This window comes from Lycium ferocissimum, chromosome 5 (genome assembly GCF_029784015.1).
Source record: "Lycium ferocissimum isolate CSIRO_LF1 chromosome 5, AGI_CSIRO_Lferr_CH_V1, whole genome shotgun sequence".
NCBI classification, from domain to species: Eukaryota; Viridiplantae; Streptophyta; class Magnoliopsida; order Solanales; family Solanaceae; genus Lycium; species Lycium ferocissimum.
The window spans coordinates 16,982,488-17,008,437 of NC_081346.1; the positions used below are offsets into that span (position 1 = coordinate 16,982,488).

Below are 25,950 nucleotides of genomic sequence, written 5' to 3' on the forward strand. Positions count from 1 at the left end.
CTTCCTCTCGTCAATCTTCCTTGCAAGAAAATGACTCAAAGCATCAGCTCCAAATTAAGGTCCCCTATAGATTGTTTAATCATTAGGTTCTCCTGCTTCTTCATTTGTTCAATCTGATCATTAGGTGGATTAGACTACCCTGCTTCTTGCTCTAGCTGTGGATCAAGTTCCATGGCTCGTTGACCCTGATCATCAGGTTCCGCTGCTTGTTCATTTTGCCCAACTTCCATTGGGCTAGGCCTACATCAGTGACAGAAATTCGCAGCTTTGTGGGGTTGGCCAATTACTACCGTCGGTTCGTGAAGGGGTTTGCTTCTATTGTTTTGCATTTAACCCTTTTGACTCAGAAAGAGGCACCTTTTCAGTGGTTCAACGAGTGTGAGGAGAGCTTCCAAAAGCTCAAGACTCTATTGACTACAACTCCTATTCTATCTTTGCTCGCAGAGGGCAAGAATTTTGTGATTTATTGTGATGCTTCTCGTTCTGGTTTGGGTGTTGTTTTGATGCATGGAAAGAAGGTGATTGCTTATGCTTTCAGACAGCTGAAGATTCATGAGAAGAACTATCCTACTCACGACTTGGAGTTGGCAGCTGTGGTTTTTGCATTGAAAATTCGGAGGCACTACCTCTAGGTGCCCGTTGCGAGGTATTTACTGATCATCGCAGTCTTCAGCATGTGTTTACTCAGACGGATCTTAATTTTAGACAGCGGAGATGGATGGAGTTGCTTAAGGATTATGATATTACTATCTTATATCATCCTGGCAAGGCAAATATAGTGGCAGAAGCCTTGAGCAGCAAATCAGCTAGTATGGGTAGTTTGGCTCGTTTGATTGCGTCAGAGCGTCCGTTGGTCACGGAGGTTCAGAATCTAGCTAACAGTTTCATGAGGCTTGATGTGTCTGATTTGGGCAGAGTGTTGGCTTGTGTCAAGGCGAGATGATCGTTTTTGGAGCAGATTAAGGCCAGATAGTTCGAGGATGCGAGTTTGAGTACGATTCACGATAAAGTCTTATGTGGTGAGGCCAAGGAGGCCGTGATTGATGATGAGGGCGTCTTGAGAATCAAGGGGTGTGTTTGTGTTGCCCGGGTTGATGATTTGATTAAGACAATTTTAGCGGAGGCTCATATTTCTAGATATTCTATTCATCCTGGTGCTACCAAGATGTTTCGGGACTTGAGGCAACATTATTGGTGGGCTAGGATGAAGCGGGATATTGTTGAGTATGTCTCGCAGTGTTTAAATTGTCAACAGGTTAAATACGAGCACCAGAGGCCCGGGGGTACGCTTCAGAGGATACCCATTCCAGAGTGGTGGGAGAGGATAGCGATGGATTTTATGGTTGGTCTTCCGAAGACCTTGGGTAAGTTTGATTCTATTTGGGTCATTATTAATAGATTGACCAAGTCCGATCTCATCCCACTTCATTCCTCGCTTGAACAAATCACCCATACTTCATGAATATAACTCGGATAATTTGGCCATGTATAGTATTTTCTTGATTTATATCCATGAGATTGTTTATCATACATAGTATAATCATGGGGTTCCTATGGTATAGAAAACGCATCACATCCGATAGAGGCACGACGTTTACATTCCAATTTTGGAAGACTTTGCATTCCGAATTGGGCACTAGATTGGACCTTAGTACAACTTTCTACCCCAAGTCCTAAATATAGCTTAAAACGCGTATGGTCGGTTATGCGATGGTCGCGCGACTATTCGTGTCCTCATTATTCATAGAGGATATGCTTCGAGCTTGTGTGATTGACTTACGGTGGCCATTGGGATCGGGATCGCTACAACTTTCATGTTACTACCATTGGGAGAGTCCTTAGCCGATATAACAATAGTTACCACTCGAGCATTGATATGGCCCCATTTGAGACTCTTTATGGGAGGAGATGTAGGTCTTCTATCGGGTGGTTTGATGCATTTAAGGTAAGTCCATGGGGTACTGATCTTTTGAGAGAGTCATTAGCTAAGGTTAAGGTGATTCAGGAAAAGCTCTTAGCGGCTCAGAGTAGACAAAGAATATACGGATCGAAAGGTCCGAGATCTTGAGTTCATTGTTGGAGAGCAATGTTTCTTAAAAGTCTCACCCATGAAGGGTGTGATGAGGTTTGGGAAGAAAGGTAAGCTTAGTGTTACACCTCGAAAATTTTTTTGTTGATGCACAGTAAATAGACTAACGAAGAGCATGAAGTATACAGTATTGTAATCGGTAAGGAATGACATTTGATGACCCTAATTGAGATTTCAAAGACGTTCGAGGTAAGAGAAGAAAGTTTGCCAAGAGGAGGCAAGGCATACGATAGGTATCGGAAAGGATTTATGAGTAACAAGTTAATGACGACTTAATGATGTTTTGAAGAAGAGTTATAACGTCCCTTAGATTGTTAACGAGGTGTTAAACAAGTGTTAAGAAGGTTTCATAAGGATTGGAGATCAAACGAGTCGACGAGAATGAGTTCGGAAGAACTGGGCATTATACGGCCCAACATTATACGCCCAACATACTAGCGGCGTATGTTTGGCCGTATAATCAGCCCAGATTAGCACACCTCACTGGACCAAATTTACGGCCAGACATACGGTCAGTATAATTTATACGAACCGTATAATCCGTAGAAAATGGTCGGGGCAGATGGAGTATTATTAATAAGGGGTCCAAGTTTATTTCATTTCATTTCCCCTTCACTCCCCTTCTCTCTAGAACTCTCTAGAACATTTCTCTACACTTCTCCCACAAGAATTCAAGAGATATTAGTGATCAACTTCATCAAACCAAGAGAATCAAGTGTAAGAAACCCATTAAAGTTCATCCAAGACAAGGAATCCAAGTGGAGGTGGAACTAGGGTTTTGCTCAAGTGAAGTGTTTCCACCCAAGGTTCATTCCTACACCATCTAAGGTAAGTTTTATGGTATTTCCACATTGTTTAAGGTATTGAGAGGTTGAAACACTTGGATTGTAGAAGAATATAGAAAATAGGTCATGAATGTGGGAATAGTGTCATTTTTGAGTAATAGCTTGGATTGAATCATGATTCTTGATATGTTGTGATTATGGTTATGTTATAAATGATGTTAAGAACATGGGATAGACATTGTATATGAATGAATGTAATAGTGTGCTATGACCATGGATATGGATGATTGGAAGTGAATGGAGGAATACGGATAATATAGGTGGACAAAGACTATTGTTATGATGTTGTGAATGTTATTATATATATGTTTGGGAGCTGATATATGATATGGAGGAAGTCGTATAAATAAAGGAGATGCTGTCCAATTTTCTCTAGCTTTAGTCAAGTATGCTAAGCTATTGATTTTCTAATGTTAGTATAACTCTAATGAAGTTAGAAACGTGAGCATTGAAGGAGAACGTTCAAGCGATAGAATAGTTGAACGAAAAGGTATGTAAGGCTAACCCTTCTTTCATTAAGGCATGTTTCTTCGGCTATACTCCTATCCTTTTATGAGCCTATAATGTTCTCCAAATGATTCTATCTTCAAAAGCTACTAAGCTCATGATTCTTGATATGTTACGATTATACTAAATTCCTTATATGATGAGTAATCCTCTACGGATAGATGTAATGACGACGATAGTAATGATGCTAAAGATACTTATGGGCTTTTATGTATATGTGTCTATGTATGACTATTATGAAACCCCGAGCTTGTATGGCCGGGTAGAATACATATATATATATATATATATTGCGCGCACCACTACAGTTGGGTACGGATAACCCTGAGCCTTGGTAGGGCCAGGTATGTATACTCACCGAGCCTTGCCATGGCCGGGTATGTGAAACACCGAACCTTCATGGTCGGGTATGCTATGTATATGATATGAATGTGAATACGAATATGCTACGAATATGAAAATGGATACGAAATGTAAATGAGTACGGAAACGAGTACGGATACGGATGTATGTACACAATCATACATTAGAAATGGAAAGTCCCTATGAAAAGCAAGTAAGTGTTTATGACAATGATACTACTATCTCCCATCCTATGCTATTTCTTATGTTGTCTATTATGCTTTCATAATGATGTTGATCATGCTTTACATACTCAGTACATTATTCATGCCGACGTCTTTTGTTTGTGACGCCGCATCATGCCCGCAGGGTCGTGGAGACAAGCTTGATCCATAGCTTTATTACTCGGGGACTACATAGCGGAGCTCCATTTCATTCGGAGCTACAACTTTTTGGTATTTATTCTTTTGTGTACATACTTACGGGCATAGCGGGGTCTGTCCGCCTACATGATATGACATACTCTCCTTAGAGGCTCGTAGACATGTGTATATGGTTAGATGTATTTGGCCTTGTCGGCCCATATTTTGGATATCATTTTGTTAGCCTCGTCGACTTATGTACATTTATATGGGCATTGTTATTGATGGTTATATATATGTATTATTGTCCAATGGGATTAGTATGAATAATGAATGTGAAAGTATGAAAAGAGGTGTCGGGTGGGTTAGCACCGGGTGCCCGTCGCGGCTCTCCGGTTGGGTCGTGACACTTAGTCCCAGATTCATTGATCTATTTGAGATTCTTAGTCGTGTGGGGGATGTAGCCTATGAGTTGTCTTTGCCTCCAGGTTTATCAAGCGTTCATCCGGTGTTTCATGTCTCTATGCTGAAGATATATTATGGTGATGGTTCATTTATCATTCGTTGGGATTCAGTCTTGTTGGATGAGAATTTGTCTTATGAGGAAGAGCCTATTTCTATTTTAGATAGAGAGGTTAGTAAGCCGAGGTCGAAAGAGATAGCGTCAGTGATGGTTCAGTGGAAGAACCGTCCCGTTGAGGAAGCTACTTGGGAGAACGAATCCGATATGCGTAATAAGTATCCTCATCTTTTCATCGAGTTAGGTACGTTTCCCCTTATTTCCTTCTCGTTATCCGTACGAGGACGAACGGTTATTTAATTGGTATCTGATGTAACGACCCGCTAGGTCGTTATGGGAGTTCTGACCATTGTACCCTTACTACTACATTCCCGAAGATAGAAATGAGCTAATAATAACTCAAAGATGTAAAAGTCTAAAAACTGGGACTTGAATTGTTTGTTGTTGCTGTGTTCTGTTGAAAAACTTGCTTTGTTCCATTAGGGGGTGACGTAGTAAAATTAGACCTCTATGGGAAATTTCGAGGCCGCAGGTGAGTTTGTAGCGTGTTTTTATGTATATGTGCATGTGTGGTTTTCATCTGTAGGGCCTCGGATTGGTGTTGTGATTTTGGGTGAAAAACTGGTGGAAAACCCGAGCTACTAGTCAAACCGCCGCAGCGGTAGGAGTACCGCTGTAGCGGGGAGGTGGTCGCCACCGCGGGAGTGGGAAAGTTTAATAAGGTCTGCCACAGCGGAACCTTTCCCGCTATAGCGGGACCGCCGTAGCGGAAAGTCGACCACTGCAGCTGTCGACGGGAAGCAGAACCAGTGTTTTATATTCTTTATTCCGAACTCATTGCCGACATAACTCCAAAAAAGTTCCCAAGAACTCCTGTGGCGATTTTCTAAGGCTAGGGCTAAAATAATTTTGAAAGGTAAGTCTCAACCCTTTACTTTGTTCATTCCATCATCATCTTAAGTTCCATGATTAGTTTAAGGTTCTCTAATAGCGAATGAAAGGACTAAAACTCTAGAACTTAAGAAACCCTTGAATAATGAATGGGTTAGTGACTTTATTGTGGTTTATTCATCTAAGGTTATAGATTATCACTTCCTAGGATGGGAATTCAAGTTCTAATGGATGAGAATGATGTATTGAGACTTAGAGTTTCATAAAGATGGTAACTTTAGCATAAAAACTATTTGAAAGGAGATGAACTGATTAGAAAGCTATTAAAAAGGGTAGGAGTGGTTGGGCTCTCTTTTCCCAACTGTTGTATTGTTTGAGTAGATGATTCGAATACTCATGTAGCGCTATATTTCTAGATTTTGAATGTTCCGAGGCATTGCGGAAAGGAAAAGCTCACGTGGAATAGCTTGCATTGTTCCAGTTCTGCATTGAGGTAGGATATGGTCTACTTGAGTTAGACTTTGATTAGTTGATTGTATATGTTATGAAATTGATAGGAGAAAGCATGATTAGGTCTTCGGACATAAAGTGTGTTTGGAATTTCCTAAGTTTGATATTGATTGATTGATTATGTGAGGAACTATTATGATACGATAAAGAAGAAGTCAATAAATACTCTTTTTGTTGACTTGGAGTAATCCCTTATTCATGCTATTGATGAATTGATTCTTGAGTCTTGATATGACTTGTGGCATGGTGACTTATCTTCCCTGATATTTATTCATTGATTGTTCACATTCCTTATTGATTGTTGGAACAGAAACACATTGAGATGAGAAGGAACATATAAATATGAAAAAGCACATTTGACGGGGGTGAGGATGTGTCCTAGTTATGGGCTCGTGATCCGAGTTCAGTTCCGGAGCGAGCGGTACATGGACATCATGGGTCTCATGCAGGTCATGGCTATTTGGGCAAACAATACCATTTAGCATTTGTGTATGAATATGTGATAGAGTTGAGATAATTCATGAGTTACGATTGTGGTGGTGATGACATGGGTTGAGTTACTTTTATTGATTGTTGTTTGTGTGGGCTTGTCTTATTTCGGTGTTGGATGATTCTTGTTGATAATTTCATATGGTTATGTGTTGTTGTGCCTATCTGTCTATTCTATTGATTTTGTGATTTTATGAATGATACTAATTTTAGTCGGCCTATGATATCTACCGGTACTTAGTGTTTGTACTGATACTACCTTTCTGCATTCTTTTGAGTGCAAATTGTGATCCAGAGACATCTACTAGACCTCATATTTAGCGTGAGGCCAGTTTTCGACAGATTTGAGGGTGAGCTCCTATCCATGCCAGGCCGCCTGAAAATCTTCTCTTGTTGATGTCTACTTTCATTCCAGACATTACTTATGTTATTCGAGTCAGTTGTTATTTCCCTAGACAGTTTATATTTTAGAGTCCCTGTACGATGACTTTCGGATTTTTGGAGATATAATAGTTAGATTTTCGCAGTTTTATTTACTGATGGCATGACTAGACAGTTTTATAATTTAATTCTGGTTAACGCTTTGCAATTGTTTTAAAATGATTGATAGTTGGGTAAGGGGATGGTTCGCCCACTAGGGGGATTTGTGTGGGTGCCACTCACGGCTACTTGGGTCGTGACAATTACAAAGTGAGAGAATACACTTTATATAGTCTACTAACCTTCCTAAACTAATCTACTAACTCATAACCTCTTTTGGAGGGACACTGGTGTATAACTAACTTTTGGACAGTTAGTTATACTCATAACAGTTTTTGTATACCAGCTGTATGTCAGCTGTATACGAACTATATATTTATGCATTCTTTTATTATTCGACAATATGCCTGTTAAAATAACAAACTTATCTGCATCCAATATCATTCTAAATAATTGGTCAGATATTGAATATACGAATGCTATATATAACAAATAATTTGGAAGTACAAATATACCATTAGTTTTTCATACAAACGAAGATCGACTAATAATGGTAATACTAAGTAACTATCCTCAAATTATGAAACTAGGCGAACTACTAGAAGTCTAGAATTTCATAAGATAATGATGGCATTACAAAATTACTTAATCATACATTTTAGTTTCGAATTTCATAAGATAATGATGGCATTACAAAATTACTTAATCATAGATTTCAATTTCGGATTTTGAGTATGAAAAAAAGTCTAGTAGGGCGCATTTCCTCGTTTAATGGGCCTAACTCATGCAATGCAAACTCGGGTTAGTGAAGGCCCCAATGGCCAATGTTAGTGAAGGCCCCAGTGGCCAATGCGGGCACCAGGTATATACAAAAAGAAGAGATGCATATAGATAGGCACGAGCAGATCTACTGTGCAAGCTACGAGTTCACGTAAATTCATTAGCTTTTGCCCAAATCATGTATATGTGTTAAAAACACACTAAATATTACAAAAATTAGACGGTGAATTCAGTTATTATTGTATATATTTATTTAAAGTCACTGAAAAAATTCATAAACTTCAAATTCTGGATCGCCCTTGTGGATAAGCAAGTGTTACTTTAATATATTGGTCAACAAAAGTAGAATTAATTGCGATAGAACATTTAATTTTTTCTTTACAAATTCTTAATATTTAATTTTAAGGTAATGAACAACCTAAAAAAAATCTAGTAACTGAAACATGCGTATTGGTGACTTTCGACTTTCAATTAACCAAATTTTTGAAATCATTTGAAATCTTTAAAATTTGTCCTCCTTTGGCCATAGGTTCCAATTGTAATTTTAAAAAATTAAAAAATTTCGCTAACGAATTTTTGTTAACAATTAATTGCATTTTTATGCGGGTCGGTCAATTAATATGCATGAAAATGTAATATAACTTTGTGAAGGTTGATGAATTGGCATAAGTATCGGGTCATAATTCCTTCACAAAGTTATGCGAGGGCCCAACTTGATATTGCCCAAAATGCAAAGGTATAAATTTGTAATTCCTTAACCATAACTGTAACGTTCTATTTTTTTTTTAATTTTTGCTTGGCCACTTTTGAAATCTTCAAAGGCGGACCAGTAATATGAGGGCGTAATTTAAAGATTTTTTAAAGACTTTGTTAAAAAATGACTCTTCAGTCCTCTTCTCTCTCTCTCAAATTGTAATTAAAAAAAAAACGTAACAATTAATTGCGCTTGAAAATTGGAAAATGCAATATTTCATTGATGAATGGGTCGGGTCATCCGGGTAACCATGGGCCCACTCGATATTGCCCAAAATGCAAAGGTATAAATAGCCATAACGTTCTATCCACTTTTGAAATCTTCAAAGGCGGTCAGATTTTTCTTTGTTAACTTCTTCAGTGCCTCTTTCTCTCTCTCTCTCTCTTTGGAAATTCTACACATAATAAACGTAAAGCACGCTTGATCTTCAATTTCTTTCTTGTGATTCTTGGGACTTAACATTTTTTCCTAAATACACCAAGAAATGTTTGAATTTTCCCATATTCTTGGATTTATCATTGTGTCTAGTTCCAACTTTCAATGTACGTTCACTTTTTCCAGATTCATTGTAAGAAAAAGTTATGGTTTTTGGATTTGAATTATGAAGTGTAGACTGGAATCATTTCTGGGCGGTTTGCTTAATTGGCAAAAAAGCAATCCAATCATCTTTTTTCAGTTTTCTTAGTTTATTCATTCATTCAAGATTATGTTGTTTCGCCAATTTGAGTTTCTTTTTTAATTCATGTTTTTAATATGACTAGATTTTATTACTATTGATCAAGAATGATAAAGACTGTAAGTAATGAAAACTGAGTCCGTTAACTTCAATTCCTGTCATTTTTTCAAAAAATTCCTAGTAATAAGAGTCAAAATTTCCGCAGCATTCTAGATATAAATCTTGAGAATTATTTACTCTTATAAGGCTTTTCTGCAGGCTGAAGCAGGGGATAGTTTGCCAAGTGAAAAAGGGGTGACAGAGAAATATAAGCGTAAAGATGCTTCGAATGGGGATACAACATTCCCTTCTGATGTTCAGAAAGTAACCAAAACAAAACCTGCAAGAAAAGTGAAGAAACCTTGTCTTCGTGGACCTTCTCATGGAAAAGTTTCTCAAAAAAGGAAAGCCAGTCAGCTTAGTATGAATGAATTTGATTGGACTGATACGATCAAAGAATGTCCAGTATATCGTCCATCTAAGGAAGAGTTTGAGGATCCCTTGGTTTATGTGCAGAAAATTGCTCCTGAAGCATCAAAATTTGGTAACCTGACAATTGAAAATCTTCTCTTGGTATTAGTATATTGATAAAAAATAAAAGAAAAAGTATATTTATATGCAACGTATGTGAATAGATGGCACAGATTCCTGAATACAACTTGCCATTTTAACTGCAGTATTAGAAAGCTTTAGAGCAACATATACCATATAGTACTTCCTCAGTCCTACAATTTGTCATTTTCTATTTCTCGAGGGTCGAACTAAGTGAACTTTGACAAGAAAGATTGCAATGTGTTACTTGATTTCTAATTAATTTTTCTGAAAAATTTAACTATTTATTTCAAGTTAGCTACGAAAATTCGTTAAACTGACCATCAATAAGCAGAAAGTGATTACGACGTGAGATGAAAGGAGTATAAGGTTAGACTTATAAGGTTATGAGCTGCATATGTTTCCTACTTCTGAGTTCGGCAATACCAGATCTCAACATTGTAATGGTGTTTAACTGGGGAGGAGATCATATTCCTGTGTCCTCTTTGTTACCTCTTTTTGGATGTGACATTATAGAATTTTTCTCATTAACCAGATAACGGCTCTAGGAAACAGAACAGTTAAATAATTCCCTTTTGATCCATTAACTGTACTGTTCTTTTCTGACCGTACGATGGTTAAGTTGAACTCTTATTGCTTCTCTCATTGTGCTGTGATAGTTTTTATACTTTTTTCATCCATGTTCTGCTGATTGACCAGCATTTTGTTGAATTTTAGGCATTTGTAAGATTGTCTCTCCTCTGGGATCTTCTGTTCCAGCTGGTGTAGCGCTGATGAAAGAGCAAAAACGTTTTAAGTTTACCACTAAGCTGCAACCTCTGCGACTTGCTGAATGGAATAACAACGATAAGATCACATTCTTCATGAGAGGAAGGTATTATATATAAGTGATGTTCGCTATAGATTACGCAAATACTATCACAAAATAGTGGCCGTATCTATTGCAGCACAAACTGCTGCTATCATACTGTATCTCATTATTGGCATTGTCTTGCTACTTACCTGTTGGATCTTATATGGTCGTTTTCTTCATGTGTCTTTTTTGTGTTCCAGAAATTATACTATCCGGGATTTTGAGATAATGGCAAACAAGGCAACAGCTCGAAAATACTGTATATCTGGATGCCTTCCTCCTGCATATGTGGAAAAGGAGTTCTGGAAAGAAATGGTACATGCAAAGAAAGGAATGGTTGAGTATGGAATTAATATAGATGGCAGTGCCTTCTCAAGCACTTCCACTGATCCTCTTGGAAGTAGCAAATGGAATTTCAAGGTTCTATTCAAACTTCTGCTGCTAGTTTTTTTGTACGTCCTTCTTGTGTTCTTCTGTTATCATCTTTCTTCATTTTCTTAGATGGACTATCCTAAGCTTGTTGCTGCGTGTGAATGATTTGAAGTGAACAGGAGTTCATATATTACTGTTTCTCATGCAGTATTGCATTAACATTTTCTAATTTCATTGAGCGTCGAGGAATAAGATCTGCAAATACCATGACTAGTACACCTTTTCCTTTTCATCCAATATCCTATTGTTGTTCTCTGTGCAGATACTTCCTCGGCTGCGAAGATCCGCATTACGCTTTCTCGTTAACGAAATACCGGTAACGATAGTAGATTCTTGGAAAAATGCAGCATTTCAGTAAATGCTTCAATCGTTTTGATACATTTATTTGTTTCAGGGAGTAACAGAACCCATGCTGTACATTGGGATGCTATTTAGTATGTTTGCTTGGCATGTGGAGGATCACTATCTCTATAGGCAAGTCATACTATCAACATTTCTTTAGATGTTTCAGCCATTCAGTTTCTTTACATTTTCCTTAGTTTTTCCTCTCAGCATTAACTATCATCACTGTGGGGCGGCCAAAAATTGGTATGGAGTTCCTGGTCATGCAGCTCTTCAGTTCGAGAATTTTATTCGGCGTCATGTTTATAATGAAGAAATCCTATCAAAAAATGGGGTCGATGGAGTCTTTAATATACTTCAAGAGAAAACAACAATGGCCTCTCCAAAGATTCTGCTGCAATATGATGTTCCTGTTTACAAGGCTGTGCAAATGCCAGGAGAGTTCGTTATTACCTTCCCCAGAGCATACCATTCAGGATTTAGTCATGGTTAGATCTTGATAAGTCACTTGCAATGATCATATACAATTTGGAGGATATTAATTTGTCCATACAACTAATTTTCCTGGTTGCTGCAGGCTTTAACTGTGGTGAGGCCGTGAATTTTGCAATTGGTGAATGGTTTCTATTTGGGGCTGCAGCTAGTGAACGTTATGCTCTTCTTGGGAAGGCGCCAATTATTCCTTATGAAGAGCTCCTATGTGCAGAAGCGATGCTTCTCTCGAAGTCTTTAGCTCGCGGACCTTATTGCGCAGCAGATTTAAACGATGTTCATTGTGTAATGACTTCATTTTCATGCTTATTGAGATCATACCACCATGCCCGCTGGTGCTTGGAGAAGTTAAAAACTTCTCTTACAATGTGCTCAAAACCTCACGGGTCATTTACCTGCATCCTCTGCAAACGACTCTGTTATGTAGCATACATTGAGTGCAAATGTTACGCTGGTCCCGTATGCCTTTTTCATGGTACTAGAGCTAAAAACTTCAACATTTCGTACCATTTCCAGTGAGCTTTTTACTTTAGTAAAATGCAGTTTGATTTTGCAAGCAACAGTTTACGCAGCTCGATGGGCCGTAAGACCTAAACCTGTGGCACTTATTGAGCACCAATTGATCATTTCTCTTTCCACTCCTCTTTGCTTAACAAAAATAAACTTCATCATGCAGATTATGAAACTTTTAACTGTCAGTGTGGATGTAGCTGCAGCCTCTTTGTTACTGAGGACATTTCAAAAATGGAAGCTGTTGCACAGATGTTTGAGGCTGAGGAAGGAATGCATTGTGAGGTTGAGCAAAAAATGAAGTCTGAGCCTTACTTGTGGATGCATACCTCATTTCCGTGCATACAAGGAAAATATAGTCCATATTGTGAGGTACCATTCTTGCTGAGCCCTTGGCGACTAACTTAATCAATTGTAGCATCGATTTGTTTTCTATGTTTTACGTAATTCCATGGTTGCTTTCTAATCCCAATATTTATGGTTTCCCTTCTCTCTACCAACTAGTTCACTCTAGTTCAAACTCTTAAAGTTACTAACAATTTAAATTGGAAGAATCAATACAAAACATATCCATATAATAGGGTTTGATATATTGCAACTTTCATGAACTTGACAGATAATGCCAAATAATACTCAAAACAATGAGGCCACTGGTATAAAGATTTCCAGGATCAGAAGAGCGTCTGCTCAAGGCAAGCAATTAGCAAAGGAAGAGGATAAGAAGAAAAAGGTATACTTTTTTCTTGGTGTTAACACAATCATGCATTGTTCTGTTTGGTGAACCAACATGTCCGGAAACATTTTAGCAGTATACGAACGCTTTGGATTCTGCATCTTTTTGTTTCAATTTCTGATCTGTTAAGTTGTGATCATTTATGTAACTAACCCGTCAGTTGGACCAGAGAAGTTGCCAGTTAGACTACTACTGCTAGGATTCTCACCCTGTATTTTGTGATCAGTGTTACAGAGAACCAATCGAGCTTGGAAACAAGAACGTATCCTGGGAGCGCTATGCTTTTCAACCTCAAGAAATTGACACCATGGAAAAGAAAGTTTCAAAGACATAGCTCTAGTACTGTTGATGGCGGAGGCGGACCATTATTTTCTAAATGTAGAATACAAGCAGATACAAAGAAGTAGGTGACACCAAATGAGAGCCATCAAGTTCCACTAACCTCAATGTAAAGATATCAACCAACGTGCTTTTTATGTTGGTCTAACCATGGAAGGCAAAAATATTACTTACTAGTATATTGTAACTATAATTGTTGATATGTTGTAGGCATAACGGAGTTTAAATTCACTAGTTTATATTGTTTTCCAGGCCCATTCCGTAAATTTGTTGTTTCTCTTCAGTCCTTTTAGTTAACATCATCACTTCATAGTCATTAACAGGGGCGGATCCAAACCCCATTTGCCGCAAAATTACACTGTATTTACAGTGTGATTTTTTTTTTTTTTGAATCGTCTAAACAAAAATCCTGACTTTGCCACTGATAGTTGGTTAATAGAATGCTCACCCTTAAATAATGGTATCTTCTCTTTGTAGTTGTCAATTAGAATAAATGATCAGCAGGAATGTGCCATTTGCCGGAAGCACATTTATTGTCCGACTTTATTTGTTGATTTATTCGAAGAAATCTGGTGAGGTGCAGGCCTCTCAACAAAGTCAAATATGTGAAAATGGATGATCGTATGACTGATTCTTCCAAGCTTTATATAACTGACGCAGTCCACGAATTAGTCATCAAAATACAAAATGACATGAAATGGAAAAGAATGAGAATAAAGGTGATATATTAATAATTGGCTACGAAAGCGAAACAAATCCGACCTTAGCTCAGTTGGTAGAGCGGAGGACTGTAGTCGGTAAATACCGCAGCTAATCCTTAGGTCACTGGTTCGAATCCGGTAGGTCGGATGATTCTTTTCATTTTTTATCCCTTCTCTTTTTAAGCCCTAACCACCCCACCCCCCCCCCCTCATTTACCGAACACTAGTGTTTGTACAATTTGAAACTCAATAATAATGAGTTTGTCCCTTTAATCTTCTCCACTAAAAAAATAAAATTTTGTCAATTACAAGGTTTGAACTCGTAACGTGTGTTTAACTCACATCGCTTGGTGGCTAGTTGCTCTCTTACCGCTAGATTAAGGTCACTGGTTCGAATCCGGTAGGTTGGATGATTCTTTCTATTTTTTTTTTATCCCTTTTTTTTTTGTACTGTTCGATTTTGTAATAATTGAGAAATCTTTTATTTGAAACTCGACGGATGATGAGTTTGTCCCTTTAATCTTCTCCACTTAAAAAATAATGTTCTGTCAATCACAAGGTTTGAACTCGTAACGTGTATTTAACCCGCATCACTTAGTGGCCAGTTGCTCTTTTAACACTAGATTAAGGTCACTGGTTTGAACCCGGTAGATCAGATGATTCTTTTTATTTTTTATCCCTTTTGTTTTTACGCGCCACCCCCCCCCCCCTCCCCCTCCTCTCTTTTCCCTTCCTGTTTCAAATAACTAAGAAATTTCCAAACACTAGTGTTTGTACGACTTGAAACTCGATGAATAATGAATTTGTTCATTTAATCTTTTCCACTTAGAAAATAAACTTTTGTCAATCACAATCGTTTGAACTCGTAACACGTGTTTAACCCACATCACTTAGGGGTCGTTTGATAGCTGGTTAAAAGTAAATTATTCATATATTAAAATTCTACATAAGTAATACTGTGTTTAGTAGCTAGTTATGAGGTGAATTATTCATGTATAAAATTAGTACAGTGTTTGGTTTGTAATTTAGAAATCCGCATAACTAATACATGTATAAGTTATGAGAAAATCTATGTATTGTTTTGTGCAGGACAGAAGATAAAATAACTAATACATGAATAACTAAACCCTGCATAACTAATCCATGTATTACTAATACCTGTATAACTCTAACCAGCTACTACACGACCCCTAAGTGGCTAGTTGCTCTCTTACCGTTAGATTAAACCTCGGGACTTGGGAGTACTCCTCCACCCCTATCTTTTGTTTCTCCATCTCCTCCTGATTTTTAGTAGGCATTTGGCCATGCCATGGTTTTGAACCATGGTTTTGCGTTTGAAACCATGGTTTTAAACCCCAAATTATCCAAACCATGGTTCGTTTGAAACCATGGTTTCAACTTTTTTTAAATATAAATTTAACCCATAAAGTTTATATTTTTAAATAAAGACCCATAAGTTGGTAGATATTTTTAACAATTACCCCCATCAATTATTTACCAATCTCTTTAACTTCCACTAAATTTTATTTATATCAACCAACCTTTTAATTTTGTAAAAAAAGACGCATAGTTTAATTTTATTTATTGAACTAAAATTTGGTCAATTGATATTGTATTTTAGAAAGGTCTTCTAGTATTAATTTTGAGCTGGTTATTATGAATTAGCGTGTTAATTTTGTTATGAACTATGACTTGCTCATTTGGTAAGATTGTATAAGAATTGAGAATGTTTTGATAGTTTTCACAACTTGTGGGTTTTTTTTATGGTTATAAGAGAAAAACTTCTTAAAATATCCAAAACGTCCAAACATTTTTCTTTCAAACTACGCTCCAAACGGGGCCTTATATTCTTAAGTTTTGTTTAATTAATTAGACAGATAAATCAAAATAGATGAAGTAGTATTATTTTCGAAAAAATTATTAAAAAAAAAATTAGGTTGGCAGTGTGATTTGGTCTATTCTCGTGACGTGTGCAATGATATTGGAGGTCAATTCATGAAGTGGGAATATCCTTTCTTTTAAATATAAAACTGAAAATAAATAGATCATTCCAATTTCGAACCATCTCAATGAATCAGAACTCATATTTGTTTTAATCTTCATTTTACTGAGATTAAGAAAGGCCGAGATAAACGAAATTAAAACAGGAAATAAATTGCTTAACTGTTCCCTCAAATTATATTTGTATGTGAAGTAAAACTTCCCTTCCAGAAGCCAATGCAAGTCATCCCTTCCAGAAGCCAATGCAAGTCATTCTCATTTTGAAATTATAAACAAATTTGATTGCCGTCGAGGCTGGGGTTGATTGAAAATGAAATGTCACAAATTTGGCATCTAAAACTAAGAAATATCGACAAAATAGAGCAAAAGTCACAACTCACAAAGACGCAAAATATGACCATCCCTTACGTTGAGGACCAATGAGGTAGTACGCTACGATTGAAGATTGCCGGCTTAACTCATTTTGTTTTCATTACGATTAAAATGTTTGAATTTGAATATTAAAAATTCAAAAATAAATAAATCAAGATCATTTATTTTGTCAATATTTAATATATAAAATTTGTTCTCCTTTAATAATTAATAAAAATAAAATATTACTAAATCTAATATTATACAAATTAAATATCATGGTGGTAATAGCTATGGTGGTCATCGTGAATCTTCATTGATTATGGTAATTGGTGGGAGGATAGCTGATAATGGTGATTGTGAGTAGTAGCTGACTGAAGTGATTGACGGTGATGGTTAAGGGTTATAGTTGGTTGTGGTATGATGGCGACAAATAATAGTAGTCGACTATATATATATATATATATATAGGGGGTTTAGTGACTGATGGTGTTGATTAGTGGTAGTTATGGTATCCTAAATTGGGACATGCCTGGAGTTTTATGAAATATTGAGACTGATTCGTATAATTAAAGAAGATGACATATTTTATGTGGTTAACCTACCTACGAAATAGAAACTTGAGTTCACGCGCAAAAGATTTTTCAAAATTTGGACCAAAAGTGTCTAATAACAACACTTTATGATGTATTCAAGTACTTAATTGGAACAAGCTGTAGTTTGAGTGTCTAACTGAAATTTACTGGCAAGTTTGAGGAGGCTGTCAATGTACTGAGCCTTTTTTGTAATTTCTTTTAAATAAATCACATCTTAATATCCATTAAGCTTTCGTTATAAATCTTAATCATTCAGATATATTTCATACCCTTTTTAGACAAAGATTCCTTTTTCACTCTTTTCGGATGATAAACCTTTCTCAAAACATGGAATGTGAATCAAACACATGTTTGAATTGAAATTAAGATGCTGATGCAAATTCTTCCCTTCTTAATCAAATAGATTCATATCTGAAAGAGGCTGATAATAATTTCTTGTAAAAGAAAAAAAATGCACTTAATAATTGACATACAAATGATTAAGATTCAGCACAAAAAGACAAACACACTAACCACAAAATTTAAATAATTAGGTTCAGACCTTCACTAAGTGTAAAATGAACAAGACCTAAAACAATTACACACATGCTTGTAAAAATCAAATGATATGAATAATACTTTAAAGAATATAGTAGTTCAAAATTTATCTATAATAAATTTGTACATCTATTGCTAATAACAATACATAAAAATTATAAATTTATCTCTGAGCTCCGACTATTATGTCATTACAAGAAAATTTTACTCTAAAAGAAAGAAATATGCAAGTACAAGATACTTAATTGATTTTTTTTTTTAATTTTTCATCCGATGTTCTATATCTGCGTTGAAGCATAATAAATTATTTGCATTATTTGAGTTAGTCTAAATATTAGGATTGAAGAAACAAAAGAAGATCAAACGAATTGTAAAAATAAAAAAAGAGGCTTAATTGCTTAAATGCATAAACCACATTTTATTCCAAAAAAAAAATAAAAAAATCACACATAGGGAGAAGGAAAAAACCCCTTGGGAGCCTGCCCCAAAATGGACTGTCTAATGTGCCATCCACATTTAGTTGGACTCCATGCGGGCACCCGATATCGATGGAAAGCAAAAAAATAAAATATTGGGTGAGTGAAGAGTAAACCTGAAGCTCCAATTACTTAAATGCATAAGCGACATTTTATTCCAAAAAAAAATCACACATAGGGAGAAGGAAAAACCCCCTTGGGAGCCTGCCCCCAAAATGGACCATCTAATGTGCCATTTGAATTTAATCGGACTCCATGCGGACACCCGACACCAGTGAAAAACAAAAAAAAAAAATATATAGGGTGAGGGAAGAGTAAACCTGAAGCTCCACGGGGGGACCCTGTAGCGGTGTCGCATGATAAACAATCCCAAGAAATCGTATTTAAAGCTTAGTTGATAACGAAAATACGAAAAAGAATACGAAAATACAGTAGTAACGCAATAGCAATATTGGAGTAGGTATAAAAGGTAAAGTTGATTATTACTTTAATAGTCGCCATAACCGAGGAACATCGGAAGACTCCTTCTTTCCATCTAGTCGAAAAGTCAGTAGCGTTCACGCGTCGTCTTCTCATAAACACGCAATCGAACGAACATTCTTCCATCTTAACTTTTTCAATTTCAAAGGTAAGTCACTCAATCCTTTCACTCTCTTTCCTGATCGGTATATTCTCTTTTTTCTTTCCTTCTCCTTTTATTCTTTGAATTTTATGCGATCTTGTTACTGAATTCGTTCCTTTAATACATACTATAATTTTGAAGTGATATCGGAAAATTCATCTGTCTACCAGGAATGTTAGTTCAGCTCGCCGAAACTTGTATAAATTTGACCTTTTTTTTTTTCAACACTACTGCCCTTTGAATTGCTTTTCTTTTTTACAGTTATATTTCCTGTAGTTTCTCTCATGATAAAAAAAAATTCCCAGTGATATTGTCTACATGCCGGATATGCCTTTTGTTTGTTTTAAGTTTCGTGGATTTTTGTTTCCTTATTGATTTCTCCATTTTTTTTTCATGAGTAAACCCTAGCAATTGACTATATCGGGTATTTGTGAAATCGTAGTAGTAGTTAGGTTTATCCATATGGATCATTGGCTAATCAATCAATCCTAAACTAGTTAGGTTCAACCATATGGATCAAATGTCAAATTTACTCTACTCTACTCTAATCATGAAAGTTTTGGAGAAACTTATCTACTGTTTTTTTTTCTTCTTCTAACAAGAATAAAACTTATATACTGTTGTTGAGTTTGATCATTTCTGATTTCTACTTTTGTTTTCCTTTTCAGGATAACTCTGTGCCTGTTTAGCTGGAGAGAGTGTAGAGGCAAGGATTTGACGGATTTAACATAGGAGTGAGTTGCAGAAGATTTAATCCAAAATGAGTGACAATAATTTGTTGGATAAAGTCAGTGCTTTTGGGGAGAAATTGAAGATTGGTGGCACGGAGGTTGGGCAAAAGATCACTGCTGGAATGAGTTCGATGAGTTTCAAGATGAAGGAGCTTTTCCAAGGTCCAAATCAGGCTGATAAGCTTGTCGAGGAAGCCACAGCTGAAACTCTGGATGAACCTGATTGGGCTATGAATCTTGAGCTTTGTGACATGATTAATCACGAAAGAATCAACAGTGTTGAACTGATACGGGGCGTGAAGAAAAGATTAATGTTGAAGAGCCCCAGGATTCAGTACTTAGGGTTGGTCTTGCTTGAAACTATTGCAAAGAACTGCGAGAGGGCATTCTCAGAGATTGCAGCTGAGAGGGTTCTCGATGAGATGGTGAAGTTGATTGATGATCCTCAGACTGTTGTTAACAATCGAAACAAGGCCCTGGTGTTAATTGAAGCTTGGGGAGAATCATCGAGTGAGCTTCGCTATTTACCTGTGTATGAAGAGACTTACAAGGTATCATTTACAGGTCCTCAGTCTCACATTTAGTTCATAAAATTTTAAGAAGTCAATTGTGTCAGTTGTTTTTGTTGGACCATGATGAAACATGGGAATGCAAAATAATTTGGTCCCATACAATATTTGATTTTCTTTGATGATGTTTCTCGGTTCAGTGTTTATTTTTGGTAAGAGGGGAAAGGGATGGAGGACATCAGGGGGAGTGGAGAATGGGCCCAAAGCAAACATTTTTATCAGTCTATATCAATCGAGCTTTTCAGTTGATCCCAGTCTTAAAAGAACATTTACGTGCTCCATTATCTTTCGTTTTCCAAGGCAAACATGCACATCACTACAGTCTTTTCCAATCGAGCTGGTCAGTTTAGCTAGTTTCCTAAAGAATTGACATACCTCATTTTTCTTCCTAAAAGAAAAACTTCACTAATTTCACTTCTCAATTGGTGTCTTGATCATTCTCTCTTTTGAATTCTGGACAATGCTTGTCAGGTCCTAAGAAATGGTCATTAACTACCTAATTGAAGATTTTGTTGTGGATGTTGGTCAGATTGTAGAACTATGCTTTCTTGACTTGGAAAAATACATCATAGCCTGGACTTTCCTCAAATATACATCTCCTACTTACAAACTACTACAATTTACACAAGGGCATTTTAGTAAATACATGCATGATGTCAATATGAATGATTCTTTCAACAATGGAAGATCAGATACATACTTGCTGATGTTCATTTCTTCACATTCATGTTTCATACATCCGTATTTTTGTTTTTGTTTTAGAGTTTGAGATCAAGAGGGGTACGTTTTCCTGGTCGTGACCATGAAAGCCTAGCTCCGATCTTCACTCCTCCAAGAACAGTGTCAGCTTCAGAACCAAATGTTACTCTGGAGCAGCAAATGCAACATGAAATTCCACGGCAGAACTTTTCAGCTGAGCAGACGAAGGAGGCATTTGATGTGGCTAGAAACAGTGTAGAGCTTCTGACAACTGTTCTATCCTCTTCACCTCAGCAGGATGCTCTACAGGTACTTCTGTTTTATTATTGTCATCACATGTCAATCTCAGGAGCTGAAGTTATCATCTTAATAAATCCTCAGGGTATAAGTGTGGATATCAGATTCTAGGATTGATAATATTTGTGATCGAATGTTGTTCCATTAAGTTATTGATATGACAGTTTTCATTAGCTTTACCTTATCAAAAAAAGAGTTATTCATTTGCCAGTTTTCATCTTGAAAGGTTATTAAGATAGGGGCTATAAATGAGCCGAGCTTTGTGCTCCATAACTCAGGCTTGAGCAAAATCTTATTTTTGTAGCTTAGCTTGTTCTTATATGTTATTGGAAATGTAAATTGATTAGTATTCTCTGGGGGAAAATTTGGGGTCTTTCGTTGATTTGTATATTTCAGTGAAATGGAATACGAGGAAATAATTGTATTGAGAGGAGAAAATGTGGGCCTCCTAAAACTTTAATGTCATATTCGGACTTGGACACCATTTGAGGCTGATCACAAAGGGATGTAGGACTGTTTTATTGGGACGGATAGGACTGTTTTATTGGGACTGATTGAGAATCATACTATTGATTAAATCTTTCGAGTTATATAGCATGAGTTATCTAAGGGTTTTAAGAGAGGTTTATGAAAGTCTTCATCAAAAGAGAGGTTTATAAAGGTTTTGTGCTACTCCACCCATTGCTTTCATGTTTGGATGCTCAGCTTTTTCTTTCTCATGGTATCAGAGTGGCAGAGCCAAACCTTCAACAAGTCATTGTCACACTCGCAGTCTGTATTAAGAGTTCATATGTGAACCCAAATTTGGATTGTCCGACACGTCTGAGGGCTCCCAAAGAAGTTTACAAATATTTTGGGTTACTCCACGTATTGATTTAAGATTTTTGTTGGATGTTCATATTCCTTTTCTTTTCTTGATGACCGAGATACTTCAGGAGGCAAGTGTCACAGTTTTGGATTCAGTGGGTGATGAGCCCCTCCCTCTACCTTTTTTCACTTAAAGCTTTTATATGTGGCATGATATGAACCTGTGATGTGCGCCTAACCCAAACCGCCAAACATTATACGTTGCACTCTTACCACTAGACCAAAGCCCGCTCATATTATTTCATAAATTCAAAATAGATTTTTGAAGTTGTTAGTGCCAGAGTTCTTAATAGTTTGAAGTGTGATTCTAAAATAGTTGGAATAAACATTTAGTTTGACTGTAAGGTGCTTCTACTGTTCCTAGCCAAGCTTGAGCTCAAAGCAGAATTTATATAAAGTTCAGAATTTGTAGTCTGAACCTTCATTAGTGTTCCACTGAAAACTATTGTAGAGGTATTGGCTGAAGAAGGTGGTGCAAGTCCTAGGTAAAGGGAAACTTCAGTATTGTGGTGCCCAAGGGCTTGGTTTGTCTCCCACTGTGCGTACTCTAGATTGTTGCATAAGTGTTCTTATCATTTCTTTTCATTTGTTTCCTTTTCTTCTTCCACATTTTGCGTTCTTTTTTATAGGAAGCGAGCAAATGATTCTTGGTAATTTCTTCAGAGGACATGGCTCTAGGTGTGTCATAGTGATTTGGCTGGCAAGTGAGTGCACACTTTTGAGTGTTAGATAGTACAATCTCTCTCGTTTGCAGTTGCATAGGTTGGACTGAAATATGGCAAGATGTAGCAAAAAGATAGTAATTACTCCCTCCGTTCCAGTTTATGTGACCCTATTTCCTTTTAGTCCGTTTCAAAGAGAATGACCTCCTAAGTTTGAAAGTAATTTTACTTAAACTTCCCGTTTTACTCTTAATGAGAAGTTTTTATATCCACACAAATGTTATGGGATGTTTAAGACCACAAGTTTCAAATTGTTTATAGCCACACAAATGTTGTGGCACTCTGTGCCCAGTCAACTAGGTTCACATAAATTGGAATGCAGGAAGTAACGTGTTTCTTTTACCATTGAGGTGTTCGATTCATTTCTTATAAACTCCATCCTGAGTTGATTGTCTGGTTTAATTTTACGCTATTGTGAGGGTAAGAGTTGACATGTTGTTTAAGAATTTGTTTGGTAGGCGAATATGCTATATCTGGTTTTGGTGTTTATGGAATAGAATAAGATAAAAGACCTTATTGAGAAGAGTAAAAGTAGGACGCTTGTAGCTGTTGGTGCAAAATAATTAGTGAGCCCAATGGCTTTTTTCTTAACATGGGCGTTTATCAATTGTATGAATTGGACGAATTCCAGTGTTGTTTGAAGTTCACATCGCCTTCCATCACTTTGTGGCAATGTTTATGTTAAGTGGGCCATTGGCTCTGAACTTTTCTTGAAATGCTGTAGACTTCTTAAAACTAAGTTCCCTAAACTCTAAAGTGCTATAGACCTGTGTGGACATTTCAAACAGCTGAATTTTAAATTAGTGATACGAGTAAATATTTAAGACTAATCATAGAAGCTACCCTGCAAGCCAAGAAAGACACACTAGTCATGTCTGCTATTCTCAGAGAAGGGGCTATCAGCTTGAGCTGGGTTGTGGTCGTGAAGATGTAGTAGGCTAGATCTTTGTCAAGTAAATAATTATTTTGCTTAATATTGGAATTTTCTTTATTTTAATCCCTTCTACTATTCTGTTTGGTCTGCATCAGCATGCACATCTTTTCTGTCCCCAATTTTGCTTTCATGTTTCTCAGCCACTTTAGGAGTTGGTTGTTGACTTTTACTGTTTCTGTTAATAGTTTAAGCAGAATTTGTCAAGGTCTTTATGGTTTTTGATTTTTTGGATTACTTAACTGGCCAGATCTTGAAATGTTTTTGGTATATGTTTTCATAAAAGGAGTTTTCTCAAAAAAGGCCCACAGTTGGATGGAAAATGATTTTCGTGCCACCCCTTGTCACATTGTCTGCTGCATGATAGAGCAATCTTTTTGCAGAAATTCACGATTGTGGATTTAGCCTCATGAATACTGGGGTCGTATTCCTCCAAACCTTTTCCTTTTCTCTTGATGAAACTGGTCCAATTCTCCTTGCAGCGCCATTGCAAGCCCTTACAGTTTCCCTTTTTATTTTAATATTCTCCTCTCATTTTTGTTTATTCGCAGGATGACTTGACAACTACGCTAGCACAACAGTGTCGCCAGTCCCTCAATACTGTTCAGAGAATCATCGAGACTGCTGGAGATAATGAGGCTCTCCTTTTTGAAGCCCTGAATATAAATGATGAAGTCCAAAAGGCCCTATCGAAGTACGACGAAATGAGGAAACCTGCAGTTGTTTCATCAGAGCCAGAACCTGCCATGATTCCAGTTGCAGTGGAGCCCGATGAGTCACCCCGTGCCGGAAAAGAAGATGCTCTGATCAGAAAACCAGCAGGCTCCCGATCTGCAGTCCAGGGAGGGGGTAATGATGACATGATGGATGATCTTGATGAGATGATTTTTGGTAAAAAAGTGGGTGGCACATCTGAATCAGGAAATGACACAAAGAAGCAGCAATCACCAAAAGATGATCTCATCTCATTTTGAATTCCTTTCGGTGCGCTGGACAAATACTGGAAATGGACACTGGCTTTGGTGATGTTAATATCAGGCTTTTTCACATTCTATCCACTCTAGTGCTCATGATTGAACCTTCATAAATGAATGTAGAAACTTCGTTGATTTGTTCTCCACCATATACCTGAATTACTTACAGTTTTATTGTTTTAATTTTTGGGATTTAGTTGCTTGGAAAGGGATCCTGCATGTTTTTCATGGATATTGGATGATATTTGTTCTTGATCTTGTGTCAGTGCCTTGAGACGTGTCTCTGGTGGCTCCATTTCGGTTGTCTGGGTGATGTTGTGTCATGTCTGTGATGTTGCTGCTTAAATTCAGTTTGAGAATTGGAGAATGTTGTTATTTTACTTTCTTTTTTTGGTTGCAAATACTTGCCTTTAGTTTATTGAACTTCAAAGGTGTTTAGACCAAATCAATAGATGCATAACATGTATTTGAATATTTACAACTATCACTATCATGATTAAGTAACATATATATTTGCTTTATAAAATTACTTAACCATTGAAAAATGCATTGGTTTGGTGTGAATACGAGGCGCGGGTAAGTTTTTCCAACATCTGGCTTTGATTCCGGAAATCAACTTGTTTTTAGATCAGGAGCTTCCAGTTTTAGCTTCAACTACACAACTAGTAGCGTTTGCTTCCTGTTTAGTCTATGGGTTTTACTGAACTCTCTAAATTGTTAAGTTTCCAAAGATGTATTTTTTAAAAAGATGGTCGTTCGACGGTTGAGATTGGAACATCACTTTTAAGGGGTGGACTTTCGGTATTTCTAAAGTTCTGTAATTAGTAAGAAAACGATATTTTGATTTTCGACAAGATATATTCATAATTTGTCTAATATTTTGACATGTTAGCCTTTATAAAATTTCCACTCTCAAGTCTTAATATTATGAATTTGGCTTCACGTGTCAATCAAGACATCCAACTCACTTTGTTAATGTTACCCACGGTGGTGGATTCAATATTTTTACTAATAGGGTTTAAAAATATAAAAAAGTAACACAAAAAAATCAAGGGGGTTCAACTTCATGTATACGTATAAAAAAAAATAGCTTTAGCCTTATATCAACTAGAGTTGTCAATGTGGGCTAAGGCCCGTGGGGGCGACCCAGCCCAGTCCGTGATTTGATAGGGTTGGGCTTGAATTTTTGGAGCCCATTTAAGATCGAAGCTTTTTAGCTCAGCCTGAGTAAGCCCGCTGGCCTGTGGGCTTGAGCGTGCGTGGGTTGGGCCGGCCCGTGGGCCAAATAAATTTTTTAATTTAAAATAAAAAAATTGAAAGAAAGTGAATATGTTCAGAC

General features: G+C 36.9%; 2 protein-coding genes and 1 non-coding gene across 5 annotated transcripts; all 3 read left to right on the forward strand.

Moving 5' to 3' along the window:
• Nucleotides 1-9,352: 9,352 nt before the first annotated feature.
• On the forward strand, nucleotides 9,353-13,928 carry LOC132058582 (lysine-specific demethylase JMJ13-like). Its single transcript, XM_059451044.1, has 11 exons — nucleotides 9,353-9,364; nucleotides 9,504-9,828; nucleotides 10,554-10,710; nucleotides 10,890-11,109; nucleotides 11,384-11,437; nucleotides 11,516-11,595; nucleotides 11,674-11,951; nucleotides 12,041-12,430; nucleotides 12,632-12,837; nucleotides 13,082-13,195; nucleotides 13,425-13,928. The coding sequence occupies exons 1-11, from the start codon at nucleotides 9,353-9,355 to the stop codon at nucleotides 13,530-13,532; spliced, it is 1,944 nt and encodes a 647-aa protein (XP_059307027.1). The 3' UTR covers nucleotides 13,533-13,928.
• A 366-nt stretch (nucleotides 13,929-14,294) lies between these two features.
• Nucleotides 14,295-14,386, forward strand: TRNAY-GUA (transfer RNA tyrosine (anticodon GUA)). Its single transcript is given in 2 exon segments — nucleotides 14,295-14,331; nucleotides 14,351-14,386. It is a non-coding gene; the product is annotated as a tRNA-Tyr (tRNA).
• Nucleotides 14,387-18,641: 4,255 nt separating this feature from the next.
• Nucleotides 18,642-24,870, forward strand: LOC132056260 (TOM1-like protein 1). 3 transcript variants are annotated; one of them, XM_059448371.1, is made up of 4 exons: nucleotides 18,642-18,864; nucleotides 19,490-20,103; nucleotides 20,884-21,129; nucleotides 24,189-24,870. In XM_059448371.1, exons 2-4 carry the CDS (start codon nucleotides 19,582-19,584, stop codon nucleotides 24,609-24,611), a joined length of 1,191 nt encoding a protein of 396 aa, XP_059304354.1. In that variant the 5' UTR covers nucleotides 18,642-18,864; nucleotides 19,490-19,581; the 3' UTR covers nucleotides 24,612-24,870. The 3 variants fall into 3 exon arrangements, with proteins under 3 accessions (XP_059304354.1, XP_059304357.1, XP_059304355.1); XM_059448374.1 differs by having other exon boundaries at nucleotides 18,849-18,995; XM_059448372.1 differs by lacking the exon at nucleotides 18,642-18,864 and adding an exon at nucleotides 18,865-19,018.
• The last annotated feature ends 1,080 nt before the right edge of the window (nucleotides 24,871-25,950 follow it).